This window comes from Odocoileus virginianus, chromosome 18 (assembly GCF_023699985.2).
Source record: "Odocoileus virginianus isolate 20LAN1187 ecotype Illinois chromosome 18, Ovbor_1.2, whole genome shotgun sequence".
Classification (NCBI taxonomy): Eukaryota; Metazoa; Chordata; class Mammalia; order Artiodactyla; family Cervidae; genus Odocoileus; species Odocoileus virginianus.
In genome coordinates this window covers 9,633,505-9,657,643 of record NC_069691.1, presented here as the reverse complement: position 1 = coordinate 9,657,643, position 24,139 = coordinate 9,633,505, and the positions used below count along the sequence as shown (strand labels likewise).

The 24,139-nt window shown below is 42.4% G+C and overlaps 1 protein-coding gene across 4 annotated transcripts in view; it reads right to left on the bottom strand.

Moving 5' to 3' along the window:
* PRUNE2 (prune homolog 2 with BCH domain) overlaps positions 1-24,139 on the bottom strand; it is a 275,668-nt gene that overhangs the window by 83,133 nt on the left and 168,396 nt on the right. For all 4 annotated transcript variants that reach the window (XM_070480322.1, XM_070480323.1, XM_070480321.1 and 1 more), the window contains exons 7-8: positions 11,408-11,566; positions 185-6,746 (exon numbers count right to left, since the gene is read on the bottom strand). In XM_070480322.1, coding sequence (XP_070336423.1) covers positions 185-6,746; positions 11,408-11,566 — 6,721 coding nt within the window. The remainder of the gene's footprint in view (positions 1-184; positions 6,747-11,407; positions 11,567-24,139) is intronic.

Sequence of the window (24,139 nt, the reverse complement as noted above, 5' to 3'; positions counted from 1 at the left end):
CTCAAGGATAGTTATTATATAAGCAGTAGATATTACTGCAGTAAGTCAAGACTTGGTTAAGCATGCAATGGAAATGTAGTTAGTTCCTCTGTACCAACATTGGTAGGAAAAGTGCATTTTACAAATGCATTAATGGAATGAAAGCAGCAATTTCTCGAGCGTGGAGGAATGAAAGGCTTCTTACCACTTGGTGGTCCTATGTCTCCCCCTGCTGGTGAATCTGAACGATCTGTTTCTACCTCCCAGTCAATGTGTGATGGAGACAACTCGGGGTCGGCATGGATTCCTACCGCAAAAGGAACGGACTCAGAGTCCTCGTGAATATGCAGCACAACTGGCTGGCCTCCGGGCTGCCCATCTGTGGTCTCAGCATGGCTTTCCGGGTTTCTTTCATCAGGAAGGGCAGAAAGCAGTATCTCTGCGGCTTCGCTCCCCAGAGACTCACCCTCCGGAGTCCCAGCCTCCTCCGCGGCGTCGATGCCAGGAGTAGGTTCCGTGAGATAGGACAAATCAAAGGGAGGTGTGTAAGGTGCCAACTTGTGCTTCAGGGCATCTTCTTCCAAGGGAGGGTCGCCACCATAGACAAAGTGTTCAGGCTCTTTCATTAAGTCTTCATCAATATTTTGGCCCATGACATCATACTCAAAGTCACCCCATGAGGCTTCAGATGAACAGATGTCTTGCTTCCCTGTCTCCCCATCAAATGGTGTTTCAGGAATGCCTTCTGATAACGTCAACTTACTCATGTCATCTATTGTTCCCGTGGATGTGTTGAGACCTGAGGCATCGCTGAGACTGTGGTCTAAGGCAGCTTCACTGACGTCCAGACAAGTGTCCGAGGCTAGCAAAGCATCAGGAACCACGGCAGGATTCTGAGTAGCAAAGGGCTTCTCATGGTCCAACAAGACCCCTGCCTCTGTCTGCCTCTGAGGAAGGAAGTCTTCTGATATCGAGGACCTGCTGCTGTCCACAGCTGGCTCTTGGTAAGTTACACAAGTACCAGTTTCCACGTTTTCAATCATTGAGATTGTTCTGTCAACAGGTTCCAAAATAGGTGCCACATATGGGTTGGCTCCTTGCTCTGATGCTTTTAAGCCTGTATCGTTTTCACCATTAATTTCAGAAGGTTCAGGAAAACACTCGTAAGAAGGCGGCTGAGATGAGTCATTTGTGTCTGTCTGCTCGCTGGCTGGAGGCAGTGGAATGACGTTTTCAGAGGACACCTCCAAAGTAGAAGGGACATACTCCTGCCCAGGCTCCTGTCTGGGTTCTTCGTCTATCTCTGGCTTAGTGAGAGATAACTCACTGGCTTCCCTTTCAGGTCCCAGCCCAGCATCGATGTACTGCTTAGTCTCTGGCTTTACATCATAATCATGACAAACATCCGGGCTGTTGGAAGCCTGGGAATTGCTGTCGTGGTCACAGTGAGTCAGTATATCAGGATTCTCACCATCTGTCTTCACACTGAAGGGTTGTTTCACACCCATCCACAAGTCAGGCGAAGCTGAGGTCAGGTGCCCACCCTCTTGGAAGTTGCCATGTAAAATATCTGGAACAAATGTGCCCTGGGGGCCCTCAGTAGGGGTAGAGTCACTCCATTCAGAGCCTGACTTGTTCATCAACCGGCTAGAACTGACAACAGGGAAATCTTCAGAGGTGATGTTTGAATTTGTCATTTCACTTGGGTGTGATTTTTCTCCTTCCCACCAATTTGTTTCTTGACACTCAGTTGCTGCTACACCAGATACAATGCATCCATTTTCATCTGTGTAAGTATAAGACGAGTCTGGCTGGTCCCAGGCAGACAGCACTGAATTCTGACACTGTTCTTGGGCAGGTACTTCGGAGGAAAGTTCGTCACCGGCAGAAGACATGAAGGTTTGTTCTCTGGAATCTGTGTCTTTAATTTGGTCCAATATTACAAGCTGGCTAAGCTGATCAGCTTCTGGGTCTGGCTGCCTTGGTTGAATGTTCCAAAGTTGCTCGTGGGCATTCTCCCCATTATGATCTAGGAAGGGTGGCTGATGGTTATCATTGAAAGGATTGGTACCATGCAGTGCCAGGGATTCAGTATCACCCTGAGTGGGCACTCCCCAAGGACCCATGTTTTCGCACACTGAGGAATTCATTTCTAGCACAGCACTTGAGTTAGATAATTCCCCTTCAAACGCACTCTCGATTGGTTGCCCTTCCTGTCGGGAGGCTTTCCACCATTCTGTGCTCTCAGCTGAGAAGTCAGCCATCTCCAATTTAGAGTAATTTTCATTATTTGGTTCAGCTTTGGGAGATATTTGCCATATGACATCTCCTGTCCTCCCTGTTTCTGGAGAAGACCTTGTCTCTTTATCCACTGGTGTCACCTGTAATTCAGTCTCCCTTACTGGAGAGAAATTCCAGTGATCAGGGCTGCTTTGTTGGTCATCACAGGATGGGTCTGACTTATTCTCATTCTCTGCTCGCTCTGGACTGCCTCTATAGACAGAACATTGCTCAGATTCAGGATCTGCTGTGGCCAAGGACTTATTAGATTTATTCAATGAATTCCAAGCTCTGAGTTCACTTGGAGTCACTTGACAAGTGTCCGAATGGATCTCTTTCTCCACTGACTCTTCATAGCCTTCACCATCATCATCAGAACCTGAGCTTGTTGAAATGAAGCTGGTGTCCTCTGGCTGTACAGTTTCAGGAAGACCACGCTTATTTTTCTCCTGATGGCTGATCACTAGATTTCTTTCCTGATACGCATCTGAATATTCAGAATATCTACCTGTTTCTGGGCTGGATAAAGAAGAAAAGGAATCACCATCTATTGAGTCACCCCAAAACTCTAAAAATTTAGGAACCTTGTGATCTAAGCTCCTTTCAAACCTGTCCATTCTGTTTTTCTCCAAACCCTGCATTTCAGCAACTACTTCTACATGACCATCAGTGGTCATTAGTTCAGATTCTTGGTGATTCTGTGTACTCCAATCATTCTGATTTTCCTTCTGATGCCCAGTATTGGGTCCTTGGTCCCAGGAAGGCAGTGCAGCTGAAGAATCATTTATGTCAGGACTGGATGCACTTGAAAGTGTATACTCACTAGAAATACTATCTCTGTCATCAGTTCCTGATAAATTGGCTCTTAGAGGGCTGTTTTCAGTATTCGTAACTTCGAGATTCATAGTTATCTCAGAACTTGCGCCACTCACCAGCACATCACTGTCATTAGGGCCATCCCAAGAGTCAAGGCCTTGGGGACATTCATCAGCTGTCTCTTGGTTAATTTTCTCTGGCTCCAGAATGTCACATTCTTCAGGTTTCTCCACATCCACTTTAGGTAGAGACACACTTTTTATGGAATTTGGCCTACCTGGAATTTCAGTAGTTTCACTTGAATTTCTTCTGGGGCTCATGAGGTGCTCTTCATAGGTCTCTCTTACCAGCAAGTGATCTGTGGACACCTCTGTTTGCACATCACAGGGGTCTGGAGTGTAAGACCTCTTCTCCTGCTCTAATACTTCCTTGGGTTCCTTGGTCTGAGGACTGGAAGTCACTGAAAATTCTGGTTCACTGGAGATTTCTTGATGATCAGATGCAGCTGGGGATGGGCATTCCTGGCTAGCTTGCCCTTTTCCAGAAGCTTCCGAGGCTCCATACATCAGCTCATCACTGGGGTGCTCCTTATCAGCAGCTCCACGGAATTCCTTTTCACTGTCCTTTTGTCCATAGCTAGGACCCTTCTGGGGTTCTGAGCACGCAAAATGCTCTGGATTCTCAAGTCTGGTCAACAAATATGCTGTATCACTTGGCAGGGTACCTCCACATGTGTTCTGCTTGTCAGGATCGATTGTTTCAGATTCACTGGCTCCAGAAGCTTCCAGCATGTCTGCAATGTGACTGTCCTGAATTTTTTCTAATGAGCTGGTTGTTTCAGGTGATTTGCTCTGTTCTGTATCTGTAGCATACGATGGGCTGGGTAACATTAATGACGACATGGCATTATCTCTCATGACAGAATCCCAAATACTATTTGCGATCAGCTGCCCACTTTTCTCATTCAGGAGGTGGTATTCATCAGGAGCCATGTCCAGGCTGTGCTCAGAAGAGGCAGGGAGTTCCCAGTCTGCCTGATTTGCCTCCTGATACTCCACGCCCCAGGGTTCTACCCGTCTCACTGAAAATCGGGTTTCAGGTTCGCTACCTTCCACCATGTACCCCTGTGCCTGACCTTCACCAGTGATGGCCACACCGGCACTGCAGTCATCCCAGTCCAAGTCATTGCCCAAATCCGAGATGGTTGCAGTAGACTGCGTGTCCTCCAGAATCACCCTGTTCCATGTGTCGAGGCTGTCCGGGGCTGCCTGCCGGGCATCAGCACTGCTGTGCAGAAGGGTTAGCTGTCGGTTCGTCTCATTGTACAGCTGCATCATGCTGGGGTCGTCATAACTGGACTGGCTGCTTTCCCCCATGTCATCCTCCAGGGAGACATTCTGATCATCCGTGGGCTCCACCTGGAGTAGATCTTTGTCTGGGCTGTGAGTGGCATTTATTTCTGAGCCACCATCTGCCTGAGATGAAGCCCACATTTCCAGGGTCCCAGGACCTGAACTAATTCGACTTCTTGGTGGCTGCTGCGGGGACTGAGGAGGCACGTCGGCGCCCCCTGCAGAACAGTTAGCATCTTGTGACTCAAAACCCTCCTCTTCAGTGAGTGGCTTGTCTTTGCTTTCTTTCTCCTCTCTGGCCAATGTTGGGGAAGTGTGAGAGTCAGAGGTGGAGTAGTTGGTGTCTAAGGGGGAGGGCACTGAGTCTTCCCCTACGTTGGATGCACTGTAGTCAGAACATTTATAGGATAAGAAGGAATCCTCCCAAGGTGCTGGGACATCTGAACCTCCTTCCTTGTTACTCTCCTCGAAAAGGTTCCAAGAATCTATATTTTTGTACATCTTGCCCCTAATTGTTGGGTCCACCACACTCTTCTGATGGTCCTTTGCTGGCTTAGAACTATTCCATGGATGATCCAGATCAGATGTGGGATTTCCAGATATGAGAATATCGTCCTTGGGGTCATGGTTCTTCTTGCCCCAGATTTCTGGAACTGCTTCGTTATTTGCCTCGCTGGGTGAACTGTCCACGAGGTCTTCTGAAGGGAAAGAAATCCCGCTTTTGGCCATGGCCCACTCGCTTGGGTCTCTTACAGAAGGTGTCTCGCTGCTCGTTGGGTGTAGATTCCAAGTATTTTTCAAAGCGTTGGCGTCACCTTCTTCACCAAATGCACTCCAGGCTGGGAACGACGCTGCAGCAGCTGGTTCCTCATCATCTGTGGGGTTTCCCCACGGCTCAGGCATGGCTGTGGGAGAGCGGTCAGAACGCCACAGGGCAGTGAAGTCTTCTATCAGGTGGTTTGTTCCGCGAGGAGAAACACTCACCAAATGTGATTTCTCAGGGGGCATGTCCTGAAACTGAAAGTTCTTCTCATTTGAGTCTTGAATTTTCTTGTTGCCCAGCGCAGGCTGACCAAATTCTGACTCCCAGGGACTTGACTTTGGGAAGTCGAGATTCTTGGATTGAAATATAGAGTCTGAGGCTCTCCTATCAGCTGGGTTTGGTTTATGATCTTTCCAGGACTCGGGGCTCTGGAAGACAGATTCCTGCTTGCTAGAACTCCATGCATCCGCGATATTTTTAGAGTCAATTTCCAAACCATCCCACCAGCTGCTGCATCGCACCCGGGTTAGAGGTGGCCCTGGGTGACCTGTGTTGACTGTCTTGGGGGTCATGTCTTCTGAATAGAGCAGAGCTGGTTCTTCAGTGGATGGTGAGCTTTCCACAAAGCTATTCATAGGTGTCGGTGGGATCCTCTTTCCAACAGTTTTTAGACTTTCTGGAGAAGGAGATTCATCTTGCATAAAACCAGTCAGGCTCAAATTTCTTTCTGAATTATCCTCGGGACTTTCTTGTCTCTGGACAAACTCCTCATCAAATTCCACGAGACTCTCTTTGCCAGCCCCCGACAAGAGAGAACTGGATGAATAATTAGGCATGGCTATCCCCCTCCTGTCAAGTTCTTTAGACCCCATGGTGAGCTGTCCTTCTGAGGAATCGCTGTTGGGGAAGAAGTCATCTGTTGGGGAGTAGTCGGCAGAATGGGAGGATGGTTGGGACTGCCCAGAAACCCTGGGTGCTGGGCCAAAGTTGAAAAGGTCGAATGATTCCCCGTGTTCTCCAGAGCGGGCATGCTCCTCCGCTACTGCTCCCTCGGGGATGGGGCTATAGGAGTCAAAGCCGGGGAGCAGGCTGTGGTGAGGCCCTGCCCCTTCTCCCACGGGGCTGTCGTCGCTGAGGAACACGGAGCTCTCCTTGGACGAGCGGCTGCTTCTGATGGTGGCCAGCCCGCTGTCTGGGCTCACCAGGTCCGCATTGACATCCACCGGGGCCTGGTTAGAATCGCCGAGGTCAGGAGGGTTTTCCATGAAGTTCACGGAGCTGGGCTGTGGCTCTACATCAGAACCGTACAACTCCATAATCCCCGAAGACCCCTGGGAGAGTGGCGCACTGCCTGCCACCGCTTCTGTGGAGGATGTCCGGCTGTTGGAGGCCATCTCCGGACACCTCCTGTTGATGACTTCCTTGATGAGGAGAACCACCTGATCACAAGTCACTGAAGGGTTCTCCTGCTGGTACACCAGGATCTCATCACAGCCACACTCAAAGGGTTCCAGCTCCAGGCAAGGGTTCTGGCACTCTTCCAGTTCACAGCAGATCTGTCGGGAAGGAGCAGGGATTTGTGTTAGCACTCAGGTTCTCTTTGCCCTTTGCAATTTGTCTTTCTTAATTTTCTGTAATGTAAAATTAATCTGTGTTCATCTGTCTAGAAAAAGGACAGAACTGAGAATTGTAGAATGCAAGACATGCCAAATCCCACTTAATTTACCACCACATTCTCTAATCCAACCAAACTGGCTTTTTGTTGAACCCCAAATCCAGTTGCTCAGTTTTGCTGGCTCTAAAAAGTTATACGTAAAGAAAGATAAAGCTATTTAAATCCTTTTCCTCAGTGTAACTTAATGCCATCGTCCAACAGGAACAAAATTCAGCTTTGTGAAAGGCAGAGATAATGCTAGTTGTAGACAAAACTGGGGGGAAAATATTGGACTAGGGAAAATGGTGCAGAAGGAAGACTCCTGTTTGTCATAGGCAGCTGAGACCTGCTTTAAGGTAAAGGAGAAAGCAGGAAGAGGAAGCAGTTTCCAGGGGCAGCTTTCTCAACAGCACTTAGGCTCCAGCCATCTCCTCCTGCCCCCGGAAGCGCTGACACCGAGCCTAGAACAGACAGAACTTCCGTGGAAAGTAGGGAGATGTGAGGCCAAAACTGCGCTGTAGCTCTATGACTTCCTGGGAAATGCTGACGACATTTTGCACACTGGGCCTTTGAAATGGCCCCAGAGGATTAGTGGAGGTAATAACAACAAAAACAGTTATAAATACAGAGCTCACATAGACAATAATAATAATTAACATTCATTGACTGCTTTCATATGCCAGGCAGAGTTCTAAGGATTTTATGTGCAATATCTCCTTTAATCCTCACAATAATTCTACAAGGTAGAAAATTTTCAAAAAGTTATTTCTTATTTATTTTTGACCATACTGGGTTTCCACTGCTGCTCGGGCTTTTCTCTAGTTGCAGCAATTGAGGGTACTCTTCGTTGAGGTGCGCGGGCTTCTCATTGAGGTGGCTTCTCTTGTTACAAAGCAGGGGCTCTAGGGCATGCAGGCTCCGACAGTCGTGGCTCCCAGCTCAGGCCCAACAGTCGTGGCTCCCAGACTCAGGCACATAGGCTCAGTTGTTCTGCAGCACGTGACATCTTCCTGGCTCAGGGATCGAACCTGGGTGTCTAGCACTGGCAGGTGGTTACTTCACCACTGAGCCACCAGGGAAGCCCCCCAGTAGGAATTTTATCCCCATTTTTCCAGTGAGGAAATAGAGACACAGAAAGTTTAAATAATTTGACCAACAACACGCAGCTACCAACAGATGGAGCCACATTTTTTAACTCAGGCAACTGAGCTATAGAGGCTGACCCTTAACCAACTGTGACCACATGGTCAAAGAAGGATTCCTCCAGAGCAGTCCTGACTTTGTGCTGCTCAAGATCTCAAGGAGATGTCTCTTAAGTGATAGATGGGGAGGGCTGGTGAGAAGAGACAGGGTGGAGTCAACTCAAGGGCTTCTAATTCCTTCATTTATCTTCTACTTCTGTCTGTTTTAGATTAACCAATATTTAAATCAGTTTGCTACAAAAAGTGATTTGAAACCACTGTTTTAGAGGCTTAGGAGACCTTAGTCCTGTCCCTAGGAAACCAGTGACCAAAGATATAATAGAATTTTATTTATAAGACATAACAAAAGCTTTGAAATTCAGTGCAGAACAAAGCACTGAGAAAGCCACAGGCTGCTGATGCAATTTGGATGTATGTGGGTCAGAAGGGTATCAAATGCATCTGCAGCAAGAGCAGGGGGCTTGTTCATATTTGGACTTAAGGACACAGGGAACCTGGAGAGTGTCAAGAAATGGATCTCTTGGGGGACAGAAAATGAGGATGTTGAAAAGAAGGGAGCTGAGACTTCACCTCTAGCCATCTGTGAGTAGACCAGGTGTCTAAGACATTAGTGAGGAGAGGTAAGTGATGAAATGGTTCTATATCTGTGTCATCCATATTATAAAGAATTACGTATAGTCTCATATGAGTTATTAAATATGCCTGATTTGGTATATCCACTGCCCTATTTTCAGTGACTTTTTTAAAAGGAATGTGGTTTTTTTTAAATCACTTATTTACTTTGGATGCACCGGGTCTCTGTTGCCGTGTGGGCTCTCTCTGGCCGTGGTGAGCAGGGCCACCACTCTTCAGGGCGGGGCATGGGCTTCTCACTGCGGTGGTTTCTCTTGCCTCAGAGACAGGCTGCAGGCGTTCGGGTTTCAGTAACAGCCGCGTGCAACCGCAATAGCCGCGGCGCGTGGGCTCGAGCATGTGGGATCAGTTGTTATAGTCCATGGGGGTCTTAGTTGCTCCATGACACATGGAATCTTCCCAGACCAGGCATTAAACCCATGTCCCCTGCATTGACAGGCGCATTCTTACCTATTGCTCCACCAGGGAAGTCCTAATTTTATTTACTTCTTAAATTATGAAAGTGAAAGTGAACTCGCTCAGTCGTGTCTGACTCTTTGCGACCCGGTGGACTGTAGCCTACCAGGCTCCTCCGTCCATGGGATTCTTCAGGCAAGAATACTGGAGTGGGTTACCATTTCCTTCTCCAGGGGATCTTCCCAACCCAGGGATCGAACCCAGGTCTCCCGCATTGGAGGCAGATGCTTTAACCTCTGAGCCACCAGGGAAGCCCATATATTATGAAACCCTGGACTATAAAGAAAGCTGAGCAAAGAAGAATTGATGCTTTTGAACTGTGGTGTTGGAGAAGACTCTTGAGAGTCCCTTGGACTTCAAGGAGATCCAACCAGTCCACCCTAAAGGAAATCAATCCTGGGTGTTCATTGGAAGGACTGATGTTGAGCTGAAACTCCAATATTTTGGCTACCTGATGTGAAGAGCTGACTCATTTGAAAAGACCCTGATGTTGGGAAAGATTGAAGGTAGGAGAAGAAGGGGACAACAGAGGATGAGATGGTTGGATGGCATCACTGACTCAATGGACATGAGTTTGAGTAAACTCCTGGGAGTTGGTGATGGACAGGGAGGCCTGGTGTGCTGCGATTCATCGGGTTGCCAAGAGTCGGACACAGCTGAGCGACCAAACTGAACTGAACTGGGTTAAAAGACTCAGCTCTCCACCAAGAAGATCTGATTACCCAAACAGAATTTTATTATACCTGGAGAAAAACTTTTTTTAAAAAATGTATGTTTCTCTCTGCCATGTCCAAGGTATTTGATTAGTGGCTGTGTCAAAATACAACTTTGATTAAAGCTTGAGATCAGTTATTAAACACTGGGAACCAAACAGGTTGTTAGTTATTACCAGGTAGCAGTCCTCAAAGCAAACAGTAGCCAAAGGACAATGAATTTTATTTGGGTGAAAAAGATACGATCTTTCTCTTTATGGATTCAGCCAAGAAAAGAAATGGTTATGGGAATCTCTTAAAGTCCCTATATGGGTGAAGGGAGTCAAAAGGTAAAAACTTCCAGTTATAAGTAAGTCATGGGGATGTCATGTACAGCATGGTGACTATAGTTACCAACACTGTATTGCATATTTGAAAGTTGCTAAGAGAGTAGAAGGGCTTCCCAGGTGGCGCAAGTGGTAAAGAACCTGCCTGCCAATGCAGGAGACATAAGAGACTCAGGTTTGATCCCTGGGTCGGGAAGATCCCCTGGAGAAGGGAATGGCAACCCACTCCAGTATTCTTGCCTGGAGAGTCCCATGGACAGAGGAGCCTGACGGGCTACAGTCCATGGGGTCGCATAGAGTCGGACAGAACTGAAGGGACTTAGCTCGCACACAAGAGAGTAGAGAGTAGTTCTAATTGCAAGAAAAAAAAATTATATATTATAAAAAATATATAATTATATTTAAATATTATATATATGATGGATGTTAACTAGACTTAATGTGGTGATCATTTTGCAATGTATACAAGCACTGAATCATTATGTTGTACACTTGAAATTAGTATAAGGCTATCTGTCAACTATATCTCAATTAAAAAAAAAAGTCAACATTTACCTCACTGCCAATTCTAGTTAGATGATTTTTTTGGTAACAGAGCATAACAGCTAAAAACTTAAAAACTGAATTAAAGCATTTAAAACTAATTAGTTAATTCATTTGAGAAATAACTAGCCAAATGTGCAAAATACCCCTAACATGTCTTCTTTTGAAGTAACACTTAAGCTACCATCAATTTATTTATTTGTTTGTTTTTGGCTGTGCTGGGTCTTCGCTGGGCTTTCCTTTAGGTGCACCAAGCAGGGGTTACTCTCTAGTTGCGGTGCATGGGCTTCTCACTGCAGTGGTTTCTCCTGTTGTGGAGCACTGCTGTGGAGCACATGGGCTTCGGCAGTTGTCGCATGTGGGCTCAGTAGTTGGAGCTTCCAGGCTCCAGAGCTCAGGCTCAATAGTTAAGCACATTGAGCACATGTAGCTGGCTTTGTTGCTCCCCAGAATGTGGGATCTTCCCAGATCAGAGATCAAACCAGTGTCTCCTGCATTGGCAGATGGATTCTTTACCACTGAGCCACCAGGGAAACCCAGCCTCCAACATTTCTTAAAACTCAAATTCTAGGACCTTATCTCTTGAACCAATTTCTCTAAGCCACCAGTCCATTGCCATCTTCTACTCCGTGGTTCTGAGAGCCAGCAGATGGGGGTTCAGTGAAATCGCTGGGTCAAGGAGGTTCTTACCTGACTGCACAGCTCTAGGTTCTCGGAGTACACAGCGATCTGTTGTCTGGGCTGCTGATCCTCCGACAGGTAACTGGCCAGGAGGATGAGGACATCAAAACCGAACTTGTCTGTGAACGCTTTCAAATCACTGGTGATACTGCTGTGAAATGTACAGTTCTGAAACAACAGGCAATTTGATATTAATGTCAAGTTGCTCGGCTCTGGTGAATCATGCCACAAAATTGTCCAGTCTTAAGATGTATTACCAATGATACTTATTATTAGATAGAAATGAAATAAATACTTTGCTTTGAGAAAGTTTGCAAATTTCTCACACTATGGCTTGAAGTATACATTCCTTGTTTAGTTTTGTTTTCCTAAACCAAGAAAGGAAGGCATCTTTGCTGTTATCATTAAGAACAGTTTAGAGAGGAACAAATAGCTTACCATCTTTTCTCTAAAATGTTTGACTTTGTAAAATGTACTTTTCCTTTTATTGTTCACATGACATAGGAATGACTGCAGAATATTATTATAACCCACTAGAAAAGTAGGAAGTTATTGTTTTTTTCTATAATTGTTTTCTAATGATTATTAACTCCAAGCAGAATTCCTGAGGATATACTCAGCTGAGTTTATCAAATGCTTTTTATTCCAATGTAGAAGTCTAAGAGATTTGTGTCAGGGATGTGATGTCAGAACTGCTTGCTCTTTCTATGTGACATCTAAAGAGGAAGGAATAACTGTGGAAAGGGGACCCATCATCACAGAGTGTATCCAGACCTGTGACTCACATCATCTGTGGGAATGTCCTGGTCTTTTAGAATTTTATTAACTACAACGAGACCCACTTTTTGTCTGTATGGTTATCTCTCTTTCTTAAAAAAATACACTGAAGACCATATGTTACCCCCTAGCACAATGCCTGGCATATACTAGTTGCTCAAGAAAAGTTTGTTGAATGACTGGAGAGACATATAAAATCAACCTGTGCTACATAATCCTTTATCATAAGATATGTATATATATAATACTAATAGCATCTGTAAATGACAATCATATAATCATCACCTGATAATCCATAGCTCTACTCAATGAAAAATCACCTTAATGTGCATTCAAGAGATATAAAGAATTGTTAATTTTTTTCTGATTACAAAGTCATCAGAATTATGCATGCCACTGGTAAAACATTAAAGTAGTACAGAAAAACAGCCCATAGGAAGTGGAAACACCACACACCTCCACCTCAAATAACCATTAGGAAGAGTTAAACAGTGCGGTGCATATAGGTGCAGACTTTTTTCATGTCCAGATGAATGTATATGGTAGCTCTTTAACACTTGTGGATTTGATATTTGTAGCTTAGACTATTTACCAGCCATTTGAAATATCCAATAATACATGTACTCTGTAATTCTGCTGAGCTGAATGTCAAGGTTGACGAGGTCACCAAGAGAGAAGAGGAGAAACCTGGCCATTGGGTGGACCCAACCCATCAGCGGCTTCCCTGCCTCTGGGAGCCTTGCGGTCTACTCCTGTGGCCACCGCTCTCACGAGGCATCTCGTGAGGCTACTTTCACTTTTGGTTACCAGGAAGTGCACAAGGGAACTCAGAAAGATCTCAGGATAGATTGCTGATGAACACAAAGGATCTGTTGTATTGACCTGGTAATGAAGTGTATGATGCTCACATACAATAGCTTTTGGAAGTATGCACACACTCAGCTTTCATGCATTTAACTTACTGTCCAAGTGTCGTAATAATAATCTTTAAATAAGTACTTCAAAAATTAATTCACTTAGAAAAGTAGATTTTTAGAATGAGTTTTTTCGTTGGACCTTATACACAATGTGCCTCCAATAGATAAAATTATTTCAAATCATTATTGATGTTAACTATCAAGAATCTCAATGCTGAGCTTCTTGCTGTTATGAATTGTAAACAAAAATGAGGTCTCAAAAGAAAACAATAATGGACAACAACCATGTACATCTTATCTCTGATGACTGAAGGCTTTGGCATAAAAAGACTTAGAATTTTCCTTTCAAAATATTTTTTTCATGATGTGCATAAACTCATTCCCCCCAACATATTTATAAATCCTTGAAAGAAGACATACCACTTCTAAAAGATTGTGATACACAATAGTAATTACCATGACACTTCTAGCTGGGCCCCTCAGGCAAGAGAAAGCAGATTTTACTGGTACCTGAGTGCAAAATTAGTACTCAGTAGAATCAGCATTATTCAAAGCCCTACTTATGGAATATGTGCTATTCAAAAATGCTGGCTGAGCTCCAGTCTCTCTGGACTTGTCTGTGTTAAAATGATGGCCCCAGGATCTTGCTAAAGTCAAATCCAGCAGCACGGAACCATCAGGCATCTTGTTAGAAAAGCAGGGTCTCAGGTCACACTCCAGACCTACTGAAGCAGAGTCTGCATTTCCCACAAATCCTAGGCAATTCAAATGCACATGGAAACCTGAAAAGCACTGCTCTGGGGAGCCATTTTTAATTTCTATATTCTCCTGTGAACCAACCCTTTGCACTCTCTCAGTGCGGTCACATGTCTTTTACTGACTCAGGCCCTCAGCTCCCTGCTGCTCATTCCGGCCTCGTGATTAACATCACCTTGCGATGTGTACTTTTGGGCCACTTTGTCAGAGGTTCTCATTTAGCAGCCCAGGATTGGGTCCAAGAATCTGTAATTTCATTATGTATTTCAAGTGATTCTTAGAATCAAGCTCCTTTGTATAATAATTCCCCAGTTTTCCTCTGGGTGGCCCTGAATTCCACAGGATCACACAGAGTATTGACGAAACAAAGATTTATGTGACTCAGAGAAACAAAATACTTACATTTTGCAGTAATCCCAAAACAGAGATCGTCAACAACTACGTCCTATCCACCCTAATAAAATTGCCCCAGCCAGATTCAATCTCACTGGCTTTAGGATAATGCCAGGAATTTCATGTTTAAAACATAGTCAAACAAGCAAGAGAGTAAGATTCTTCAGGAGTCTGGGAGGCAGGGTTTGTTTGTTCCGCTTTTATGCTGGTGCTGTTTGCATAGGAGATAATTTATTACTGTCTTCTAGCTACACAGGGAGTCATGTTCTGCGACACCTCTTATGTTCCTGACAAGCCAGGCTGGCCCTGAATAAATACCACTTCATCATGAACACAACCCAACTGTAGATACAGGTTGGCATTTTATTCCCCCCATCTGCCTTCTACCTGATAAATTACTGTTTTAGTTACATGTATACAAATACTATTTGTTAATCTGCTCAAGTATCTCCAAAATGTTTTCCCCACCTTGAGTTAAAAATTATATACATATATATATCCCAATTTGCCAACGGTTTAGAAAATAAAGGAATACAACCTTCATTTACCACCTCTACACCCATCATCCAACCCTCCATATTTGAAATATGATCCCAGCCTGAGATCGTTGCATGAAATTTAGGAAGTTATATTACTAATTGTTAAACCTGAAAATTGACTGGTGAAAGCCCAGACTATTCCAACATATCAGTTAGGAAGAAAGGCAAGTGCTCCCGGCCACAGTCTTTTGTCACTCACGGATCCAGAGATTAGATCTTTCAGAGGTCATGAGTTATTTCACTTGAGCAATTCTTGGTTTTGAAATTAGTAGAAAGCCTAAAAATGTAGGGAGAAAAAGGTCTTGCTATTTCTTGGCCAAAAGCCAAGGTGTAGATGTCGAGGGCCCCCAGAAGAGGTTGATGATAGACCATAAGAACAAAGGGCAGGCGAACAGAAATAACAGGGCTATATTTTAACTAATATGAAAACCAAGATAGTGATAGTGTCCAACAGACATACTACTTTTGTGGTTGAAAGTACTTGGACAAATGCAATGGAAAATTCCATTCTCTCACAAAATCCCATTTTAGTTCTTAATTCATTACTCTGAAAATTTTTGTTTTTATTCTATATGCCTATTAGCTTTAGTGCATCACATGAAATAAGTGATCTAAATAATGTCTTATAAACAACCGAGTCCTTAAACATGCACATTCTTTGAGAGAAAAACCACTCTTCTTATAACACTCATATGTACATATTCTATTGTCTTCTGAATCCCTCCTGTCAGACTTCTGCCCCTCCAATCATTCCACTGAAACTGCTCAAAAGTATCAATCATTTCCAGGTCACCAAATCCAAAAATCTATTTCCTCTTCCTACTTTAATTGACTTCTGCCAATAATTTCATGAGGTTGATTTTCCCTCTTTCTTGAAACACTTAATTCCTTCACTTCCCTGTCATTACACTTTCCTTTCTCTCAACTCACTGGCTACTCCTCAGTCATCTTTGCTACTGCTTCTCCCCTCCTCAGCTTTTAAATGTTCCTAACCTCTTTCTCGTTCACACTTTCTCCTCAGTGATTTCATCCAGTCACATGGCTTTCAAATCATCTATCTGCCAATGACAACCAAATCACACCCACCTGAATGCTAACCTGATTTACCCATGTGATATCGTCACATCAATATCTCATAAGTGTCTCAAATAAAATACAACCTACCTCCACCCCAGTTTCCTCCACAGCATGAAATGGTACCACCATTCACCCAGGTCCTCAAACCAAACATCTAGGAACTATGCTTTATCCTCTTTTCCCCTTCATTCTTCACATAATCCACCAGCAACTCCTATTAACTTTCCCTCTAAAGCATATCTCAAGTCCAAACACTTCTCTCACTTCTTTCCATCTCTATTACTGTCATAGCCACAGTTATCATCATCTCTCCCCTGAACTTGGGTCCAACAATCTCCCAACTGGTCTCTCTGAAGTGACTCATCTCCTTTCCCTGTGACTAGTTCTTCACACAGGACCAAGACAGAGCTTTGAAAAATGTAGCCAAAACCATGATACTCATGAGCTTAAAACTCACTCAAGAGTTTCCCAATGCAATTATTTACTAATGTTTTTCTTTTTAAAAAAAAAAACAGGGAAGAGAAAGGTTTAATGTCCTTGAAACTAAGTTCTTATACCAATGCAAAAAAGTAGACATAGCAATGGAAAAAAAACAGTTGGTGAACATAAAAAATAATTCACAACTGAAATACCTGAAATCATTAATAATCAAAGAAATCCTTTGATAATGTTTTATCTTCTCTTTTCCTATAATTGGTAAAGATGGCTGAATGGGCATTCTAATACATTGTTAGGAATATAAAGAAATAATCATACATGCACATGAGAGGTTTATGGACAAAGCTATTCACTAGATTATTACTATAATAACTAAAACTTTGAAACAATCTAAACGTCCTACAATAGAGAAATAGTTCAATAAATCATGGAATAGTAACATAAAAGAATGTTATGTTGGTATTAAAAATCACACTATCAAAGAATACTTAATAACACAAGAAAACATCATAAATTAGAAAATAATTTCTATAATCATATAAAATTAGAATGTCACTTCTGTATGTATGCAAATAATATATATTTAAATTAAAATACAATGGGTATTAAGACATCTTGATATTAAAGTGGGCATAATTTAGTCAAATTGCTAAATCTAAAATCTGACTGTGTCTCTCTATTAGTTTAGGGCACTTTCTCCAAAGCTCTTGTTAAAATCTTTGGAGGCTAACTGGCTTTGCCATTCACTAGCTGAGTTAAGTAAGTTTACTTAATTTCTCTAAAGTCCTCATCTGTAAACCCTCACCTCATAAGTCTGTTAAGATTACTAAGAACTTATGTGTGTCAAAAAGCAGGCCCAATGCCTTGCATATAATGGACAATAAACATTAAATGTCTTCCCTATTCTAACTATCAAAAGGTCATTCTCAGGATTCACGGGAATAATTAGATTCATAGAAAGTATTTCAAACATTCTTGATACAGCAACTGATTATTCATATTACAATTTCTTGCCTTATAGTCTTTCTAATACTGTGAACTTTGCAATCATAATAACACACGTCACTGAAGTGAATCACATGTAAAATTCCTAGATGGGAGATTATAGAGGAAGTTGCTCCTGAAGCAAAGCCATTTAAAAAGTAAAAGAACATTAAAAACTCTGGATCAGGCAGTGTTTCTCATTAATGGATCCTTTATCCTTAATTCCAGGTTAAAGTCAATGAATGAGCTTCAGTTTGCCACTACACAAATAAAACAAAAAAATGTACAGTGATTTTTTTCTTCAGTCAAATCACCATGGATAGAGTCTTCTGCATCATTCCAAGCACCACACTACCTTTGTGACAGGCTGGGACCTCGACCAATTGCTGCAGTGCTTGCACCTGGACAAATGTCTCCTTAAGCAACAAAATGCAAAGAAATGATAAGGGACTAAAAATAAATACACGGTTGGGCAGTTGGGGCAAACTATGGACAAGACAACACAAAAAGACCACAAAATTCAAGTGCCATTTCTGAAGAGCAGGGAGAAAAACAAGGTGTTGGGAGCAAAATCAAATACTGCGCATGCCCCTTGCACTCACCACCAAAGGCATGGGCCAAGCACCTAAGCCACCCCTTGGCTGGATCCCTGGACACACCCCTCATTCACTCCTTTAAGGAACCAGCTCATCACACCCCAGTGAGGGAGTAAGCAAGGGCAACTGCTACTTGTTTTTGTCCCCCAACTGCTGTAGCAGGGGCCCCAATAAAGCCTTGCCTGAATTTCTTGCCTCTTACCAGTTTCCATTGCTTAAGGAAGGCCAAGAGCCCTGGTTGGTATCACCTTCAATGGAGTTTACTCCTCATGCTAGTACCTTCCATTTAGATCTAATACTCTAGACTACACACATAATCCAAACCAGTTGTCTCTCTTGCAAATTACAGGTGAAATTTATTGAGTAATGCTTTTATTAAATAAAAATAAATTATTTTCTAATGTCAAGAACAAGTTATAGATTTATCATGTCTGAAATATTTTTCTTCTTGCAGGACATAGAAAAAGTGAGTAGATAAAATCTGTAGGTAGGAAGCTTGTATAGAAATCAATACCAACACTAAAATACAAGCTCACACAGCTTCATCTTTGAGAAGAGTGAGTGTTAGAAACATAGTATGACAATCCATAACTACCTTGTAAGCACAATGCCTACCATGGATTGCTGAGTTACTGAAATTTAAGAGTATGGTTTGACATTTATACTCTGTGTGGATTTACTTTTAGATTGAGGACTATTTTTTTTTTAACCAAGATACATGAAAAATGCTGAGGTATGTACACAAATGTTCTTACTGAAAGCTTCATGATTTATGCTACCAAAATTTCATTATGATGTTTAAAATATTCAGCAATAATAAAGTCTGATAATTTTGACAGGAAAATGATTTATGAGAACACAAAATGCATAAATTAAAGAGATTTTTTTATTCTGTTTTTCATACACACTTTAATTGGTAGGCAAAGATATTCACCATGTTTTTACCCCATGTCATTTAAAAAAAAAAAGCTCTATTGTTCTTATTCCCATAAGCTAGCCAACTCATTTTAGTAGCAAAAACTTCCCTGGGTCTATTTAAACTATATTAGGCATCATATTTTGAAAATAGAGCCAAACAGCACATATTATCATTAAAAAAAGAACCCTTTCATAAAAATATTTTGTGAAAATTAACTGCAATATATAAATGAACATACAAATGTACATATGAATATAATTTTCATTTAAACCAAAGGTATACTGACTAAAACAATTTAATCAGACCATTTCTGCATTAAGCACTCTGTTAAGTGCTTTGCATCATCTCATTTAAACTTTAAAGTGCCCAGATGATGTGGGTAGCATTTCTGTTTTCATTGAGAAAACAGAGGCTGCAGAAAGTTAAGTAACTGATGTCTCACGCAGCTCACACATGTGAAAACGGGACTCGATCCCAAGTGCATCTGACTGCAGGGCCCAGGTTCGAACCTTCGCTTTTCCCAAGTGAGAAAATTCTTCAAAGATAATACTAATGCCACTTCTAATTCATAGAAGTTTTGCTACTCCATTTACCTCTGTTTATTATTATTAACAAGTCTCCCTTGTCACTATACACAGGCAAGCCACGACCTTGATTTTTTTTTAAAGTTAAAACTGCCAATACAACCCTCAAAATGCAAGTTTATCAAATAAAGCTGAGAAGAGCAGTCAACAGACAAAAACTGCATCTACCTAAATTTTAAAATTCATGTATTTGTAAAGTTCAGCAACTGTTAGGTTTCACATGCAGAGGTTAACGCACAGGAAAGGGTTGGTAGTAGTGTCTGGATATCTTGAAATGCTGGAAGTGATGAACAGGCACACAAACATAGCACTGTTAGCTGAAGGTCAATCAATGAACCTATGTGGTCCCCACAAAGTTGCACGTTGTGGTTCTGAGTCCTCCTTTAAGGCACAAACAAATTGCCACACTCTTTTTAATGGTTCACAGTGACTACTGATGGTGTTGAAGTACAGTAGCAAGTTTACATATCCCTTCATTTACAGAACCATCCATTCCATCAGTGAAATATACAATATGCCTCAAAGAATAAGAACAGGATTTTAAAAGCTGGATCAACCTGAAACTAAACAAGTTGGCATCCTGCCTCATGCTCACCACCTCCATCATGAGAGAACCAATGTTAGTCCAACAGAGTTGCCCTGGAAAAAGACGCTTATATGCTGTGCTTCATGAGAGGATGGTCCTAGGCAGTCTCTCACAACTAGTTAATAACAGAATACTTCGATAAGTTTCACAAATAATTAAAGATAAGTATGTTATCACCTTATTTACCAGCTCAGCCTAATTTACATTTTCTTTAAGGACATATCCATAATCATCAAAACTTTTCAACGCAGTATGGATTCAAGGGCTCAGTGAGGAAAGAGCTGGACTGGGGCTCCACTTCAGTCACTCAGGTCATGTCTGATTCTTTGTGACCCCATAGACTGCAGCACGCCAGGCCTCCCTGTCCATCACCAACTTCTGTAATTTACCCAAACTCAGGGCCATTGAGTCAGTGATGCCATCCAGCCATCTCATCCTCTGTCGTCCCCTTCTCCTTCCACCTTCAATCTTTCCCAGCATCAGGGTCTTTTCAAATGAGTCAATTCTTCACATCAGGTGGCCAAAGTATTTGAGTTTCAGCTTCAGCATCAGTCCTTCCAATGAACACCCAGGACTGATCTCCTTTAGGATGGACTGGGTGGATCTCCTTGCAGTCCAGGGGACTCTCAAGAGTCTTCTCCAACACCACAGTTCAAAAGCATCAATTCTTCGGCGCTCAGCTTTCTTTATAGTCCAACTCTCATGTCCATACACAACTACTGGAAAAACCATAGCCTTGACTAGACGGACTTTTGTTGGCAAACTAATGTCTGCTTTTTAATATGCTGTCTAGGTTGGTTATAACTTTCCTTCCAAGGAGTAAGCATCTTTAAATTTCATGGCTGCAGTCACCATCTGCAGTGATTCGAAGCACACAAAAAATAAAGTCTGCCACTGTTACCCCATCTATTTGCCATGAAGTGATGGGACCAGATGCTATGATCTTCATTTTCTGAATGTTGAGCTTTAAGCCAACTTTTTCACTCTCCTCTTTCACTTTCATCAAGAGGCTCTTTAGTTCTTCTTCACTTTCTGCCATAAGGGTGGTGTCATCTGCATATCTGAGGTTATTGATATTTCTCCCAGCAATCTTGATTCCAGCTTGTGCTTCATCCAGCCCAGCGTTTAGCATGATGTACTCTGCACAGAAGTTAAATAGCAGAGTTACAATATACAACCTTGATATACTCCTTTTCCTTTTTGGAACCAGTCTGTTTTTCCATGTCGTTCTAAGTGTTGCTTCCTGACCTGCATATAAATTTCTCAAGAGGCAGGTCAGTGGTCTGTTATTCCCATCTCTTGAAGAATTTTCCACAGTTTATTGTGATTCACACAGTCAAAGGCTTTGGCATAGTCAATAAAGCAGAAATAGATGTTTCTCTGGAACTCTCTAGCTTTTCTGTGACCCAGAGGATGTTGGCAATTTGATCTCTGGTTCCTCTGCCTTTTCTAAAACCAGCTTGAACATCTGGAAGTTCATGGTTCACATATTGTTGAAGCCTGGCTTGGAGAATTTTGAGCATTACTTTGCTAGCGTGTGAGATGAGTGCAATTGTGTGGTAGTTTGAACATTCTTTGGTATTGCCTTCCTTTGGGACTGGAATGAAAACTGACCTTTTCCAGTCCTGTGGCCACTGCTGAGTTTTCCAAATTTGCTGGCATATTGAGTGTAGCACTTTCACAGCATCATCTTTCAGGATTTGAAACAGCTCAACTGGAATTCCATCACCTCCACTACCTTTGTTCATAGTGATGCTTCCTAAGGTCCACCTGATTTCACATTCCAGGATGTCTGCCTCTAGGTGAGTGATCACACCATCATGATTATCTAGGTTGTGAAGATCTTTTTTGTACAGTTTATTCTTGCCACCTCTTCTTAATATCTTCTGCTTCTGTTAGGTCCATACCATTTCTGTCCTTTACTGAGCCCATCTTTGCATGAAATGTTACCTTGGTATCTCTAATTTTCTTGAAGAGATCTCTAGTCTTTCCCATTCTATTGTTTTCCTCTTTTTCTTGTCTCTCCTTGCTATTCTTTGGAACTCTGCATTCAAATGGGTATATCTTTCCTTTTCTCCTTTGCTTTTGGCTTCTCTTTTTTTCACAGCTATTTGTAAGGCCTCCTCAGACAGCCATTTTGCTTTTTTGCATTTCTTTTTCTTGGGGATGGTCTTGATCCCTGTCTCCTGTACAATGTCACGAACCTCTGTCCATAGTTCATCAGGCACTCTATCAGATCTAGTCCCTTAAATCTATTTCTCACTTCCACTGCATAATTGTAAGGAATTTGATTTAGGTCATACCTGAATGGTCTAGTGGTTTTCCCTACTTTCTTCAATTTAATTATGAATGTGGCAATAAGGAGTTCATGATCTGAACCACAGTCAGCACTCAGTCTTGTTTTCGCTGACTGTATAGAGCTTCTCCATGTTTGGCTGCAGAGAAATAATCAGTCTGATTTCAGTGTTGACCAGCTGGTGATGTTCATGTGTAGAGTCTTCTCTTGTGTTTTTAGAAGAGGGTGTTTGCTATGACCAGTGTGTTCTCTTAGCAAAACTCTATTAGCCTTTGCCCTGCTTCATTCTGTATTCCAAGGCCAAATTTGCCTGTTACTCCAGGTGTTTCTTGACTTCCTACTTTTGCATTCCAGTCCCCTATAATGAAAAGAACATCTTTTTTGGGTGTTAGTTCTAGAAGGTCTTGTAGGTCTTCAAAGAACCATTCAACTTCAGCTTCTTCAACATTACTCGTTGGAGGTTAGACTTGGATTACCATGATATTGAATGGCTTGCCTTGGAAATGAACAGAGATCATTCTATCGTTTTTGAGATTGCATCCAAGTACTGCATTTCAGACTCTTGTGTTGACTATGATAGCTACTCCATTTCTTCTAAGGGATTCTTACCCACAGTATTAGATATAATCGTCATCTGAGTTAAATTCACCCGTTGCAGTCCATTTTAGTCTGCTGATTCCTAAAATGTCGATGTTCACTCTTGCCATCTCCTGTTTGACCACTTCCAATTTGCCTTGATTCATGGATCTAACATTCCAGGTTCCTATGCGATATTGCTCTTTATAGCATCGAACTTTACTTCCATCACCAGTCACTCCCACAACTGGGTGTTGTTTTTGCTTTGGCTCCATCTCTTCATTCTTTCAGTGGAGTTATTTCTCCACTGATCTCCAGTAGCATATTGGGCACCTACCGACCTGGGGAGTTCATCTTTCAGTGTCCTATCTTTTTGCCTTTTCATACTGTTCATGGGGTTCTCAAGGCAAGAATACTGAAGTGGTTTGCCATTCCCTTCTCCAGTGGGCCATATTTTGTATGTTTATAAGGATTTCTATATGGGACTGAACAACTCAGGACCTATGCATAATGGAAAATCCACTCAGGCATGTATGCTCAGCTGTGTCTGACTCTGTGACCCCATGGAATATAGTCCACCAGGATCCTCTGTCCATGGGATTTTCCAGGCAAGAATATTGGAGTGTTTGCCATTTCCTTCTCCAAAGAAATCCACTCATGAGGCATCCTTTATTTTTGAAATGTGAAAACCCGGTAAACACACTGGCTACCAAATAATAATAAACTATTTCCATAATTATGTAAAGATGTTTAAAAAAAATCCCCATTAGCCTGTTTTAAACCATGAGCTTAAACACGGCTTTATTTATTTTCCTTGGTAAAAATAAATCATCTCGTTTGAACAATATTTCAAGAAAGCAGGAAACCTTCCTTCCTCTCCGGGTACCCCTTTCTGATTTATGGACACCACCAGTCAAGCCCCGAGAGCCCTTATTGTACATGTACACTGCACACACGTCTGATTTCTCTAAGCTGTGTCAATATTAACCTGACCAAATGAAGATCAAACTGTTTCTTTTGTTCCTCCTGCTCCTCACATGGGGAGCACAATATGGCTCTTGTCAGAGGTGCTTCATCATTTTGGCTCAAGGAAACTGTCAGTACAGTTTGGGATTCGTTCTTCATGGGCAGATATCCTGATGGGTCTAATGAAGCCTTTCTGCTGACAACTCATTTGCTAAAAATACCCAGCCACCACCAAGTTTAAGTGGGGAATATGGTTGTGTTCCCTTTGCTATCAACCCCAAAAAAGTGATTTCCTCTAAAGTCCTTAATATCTATGTATCAAGGTATACACCTCTCA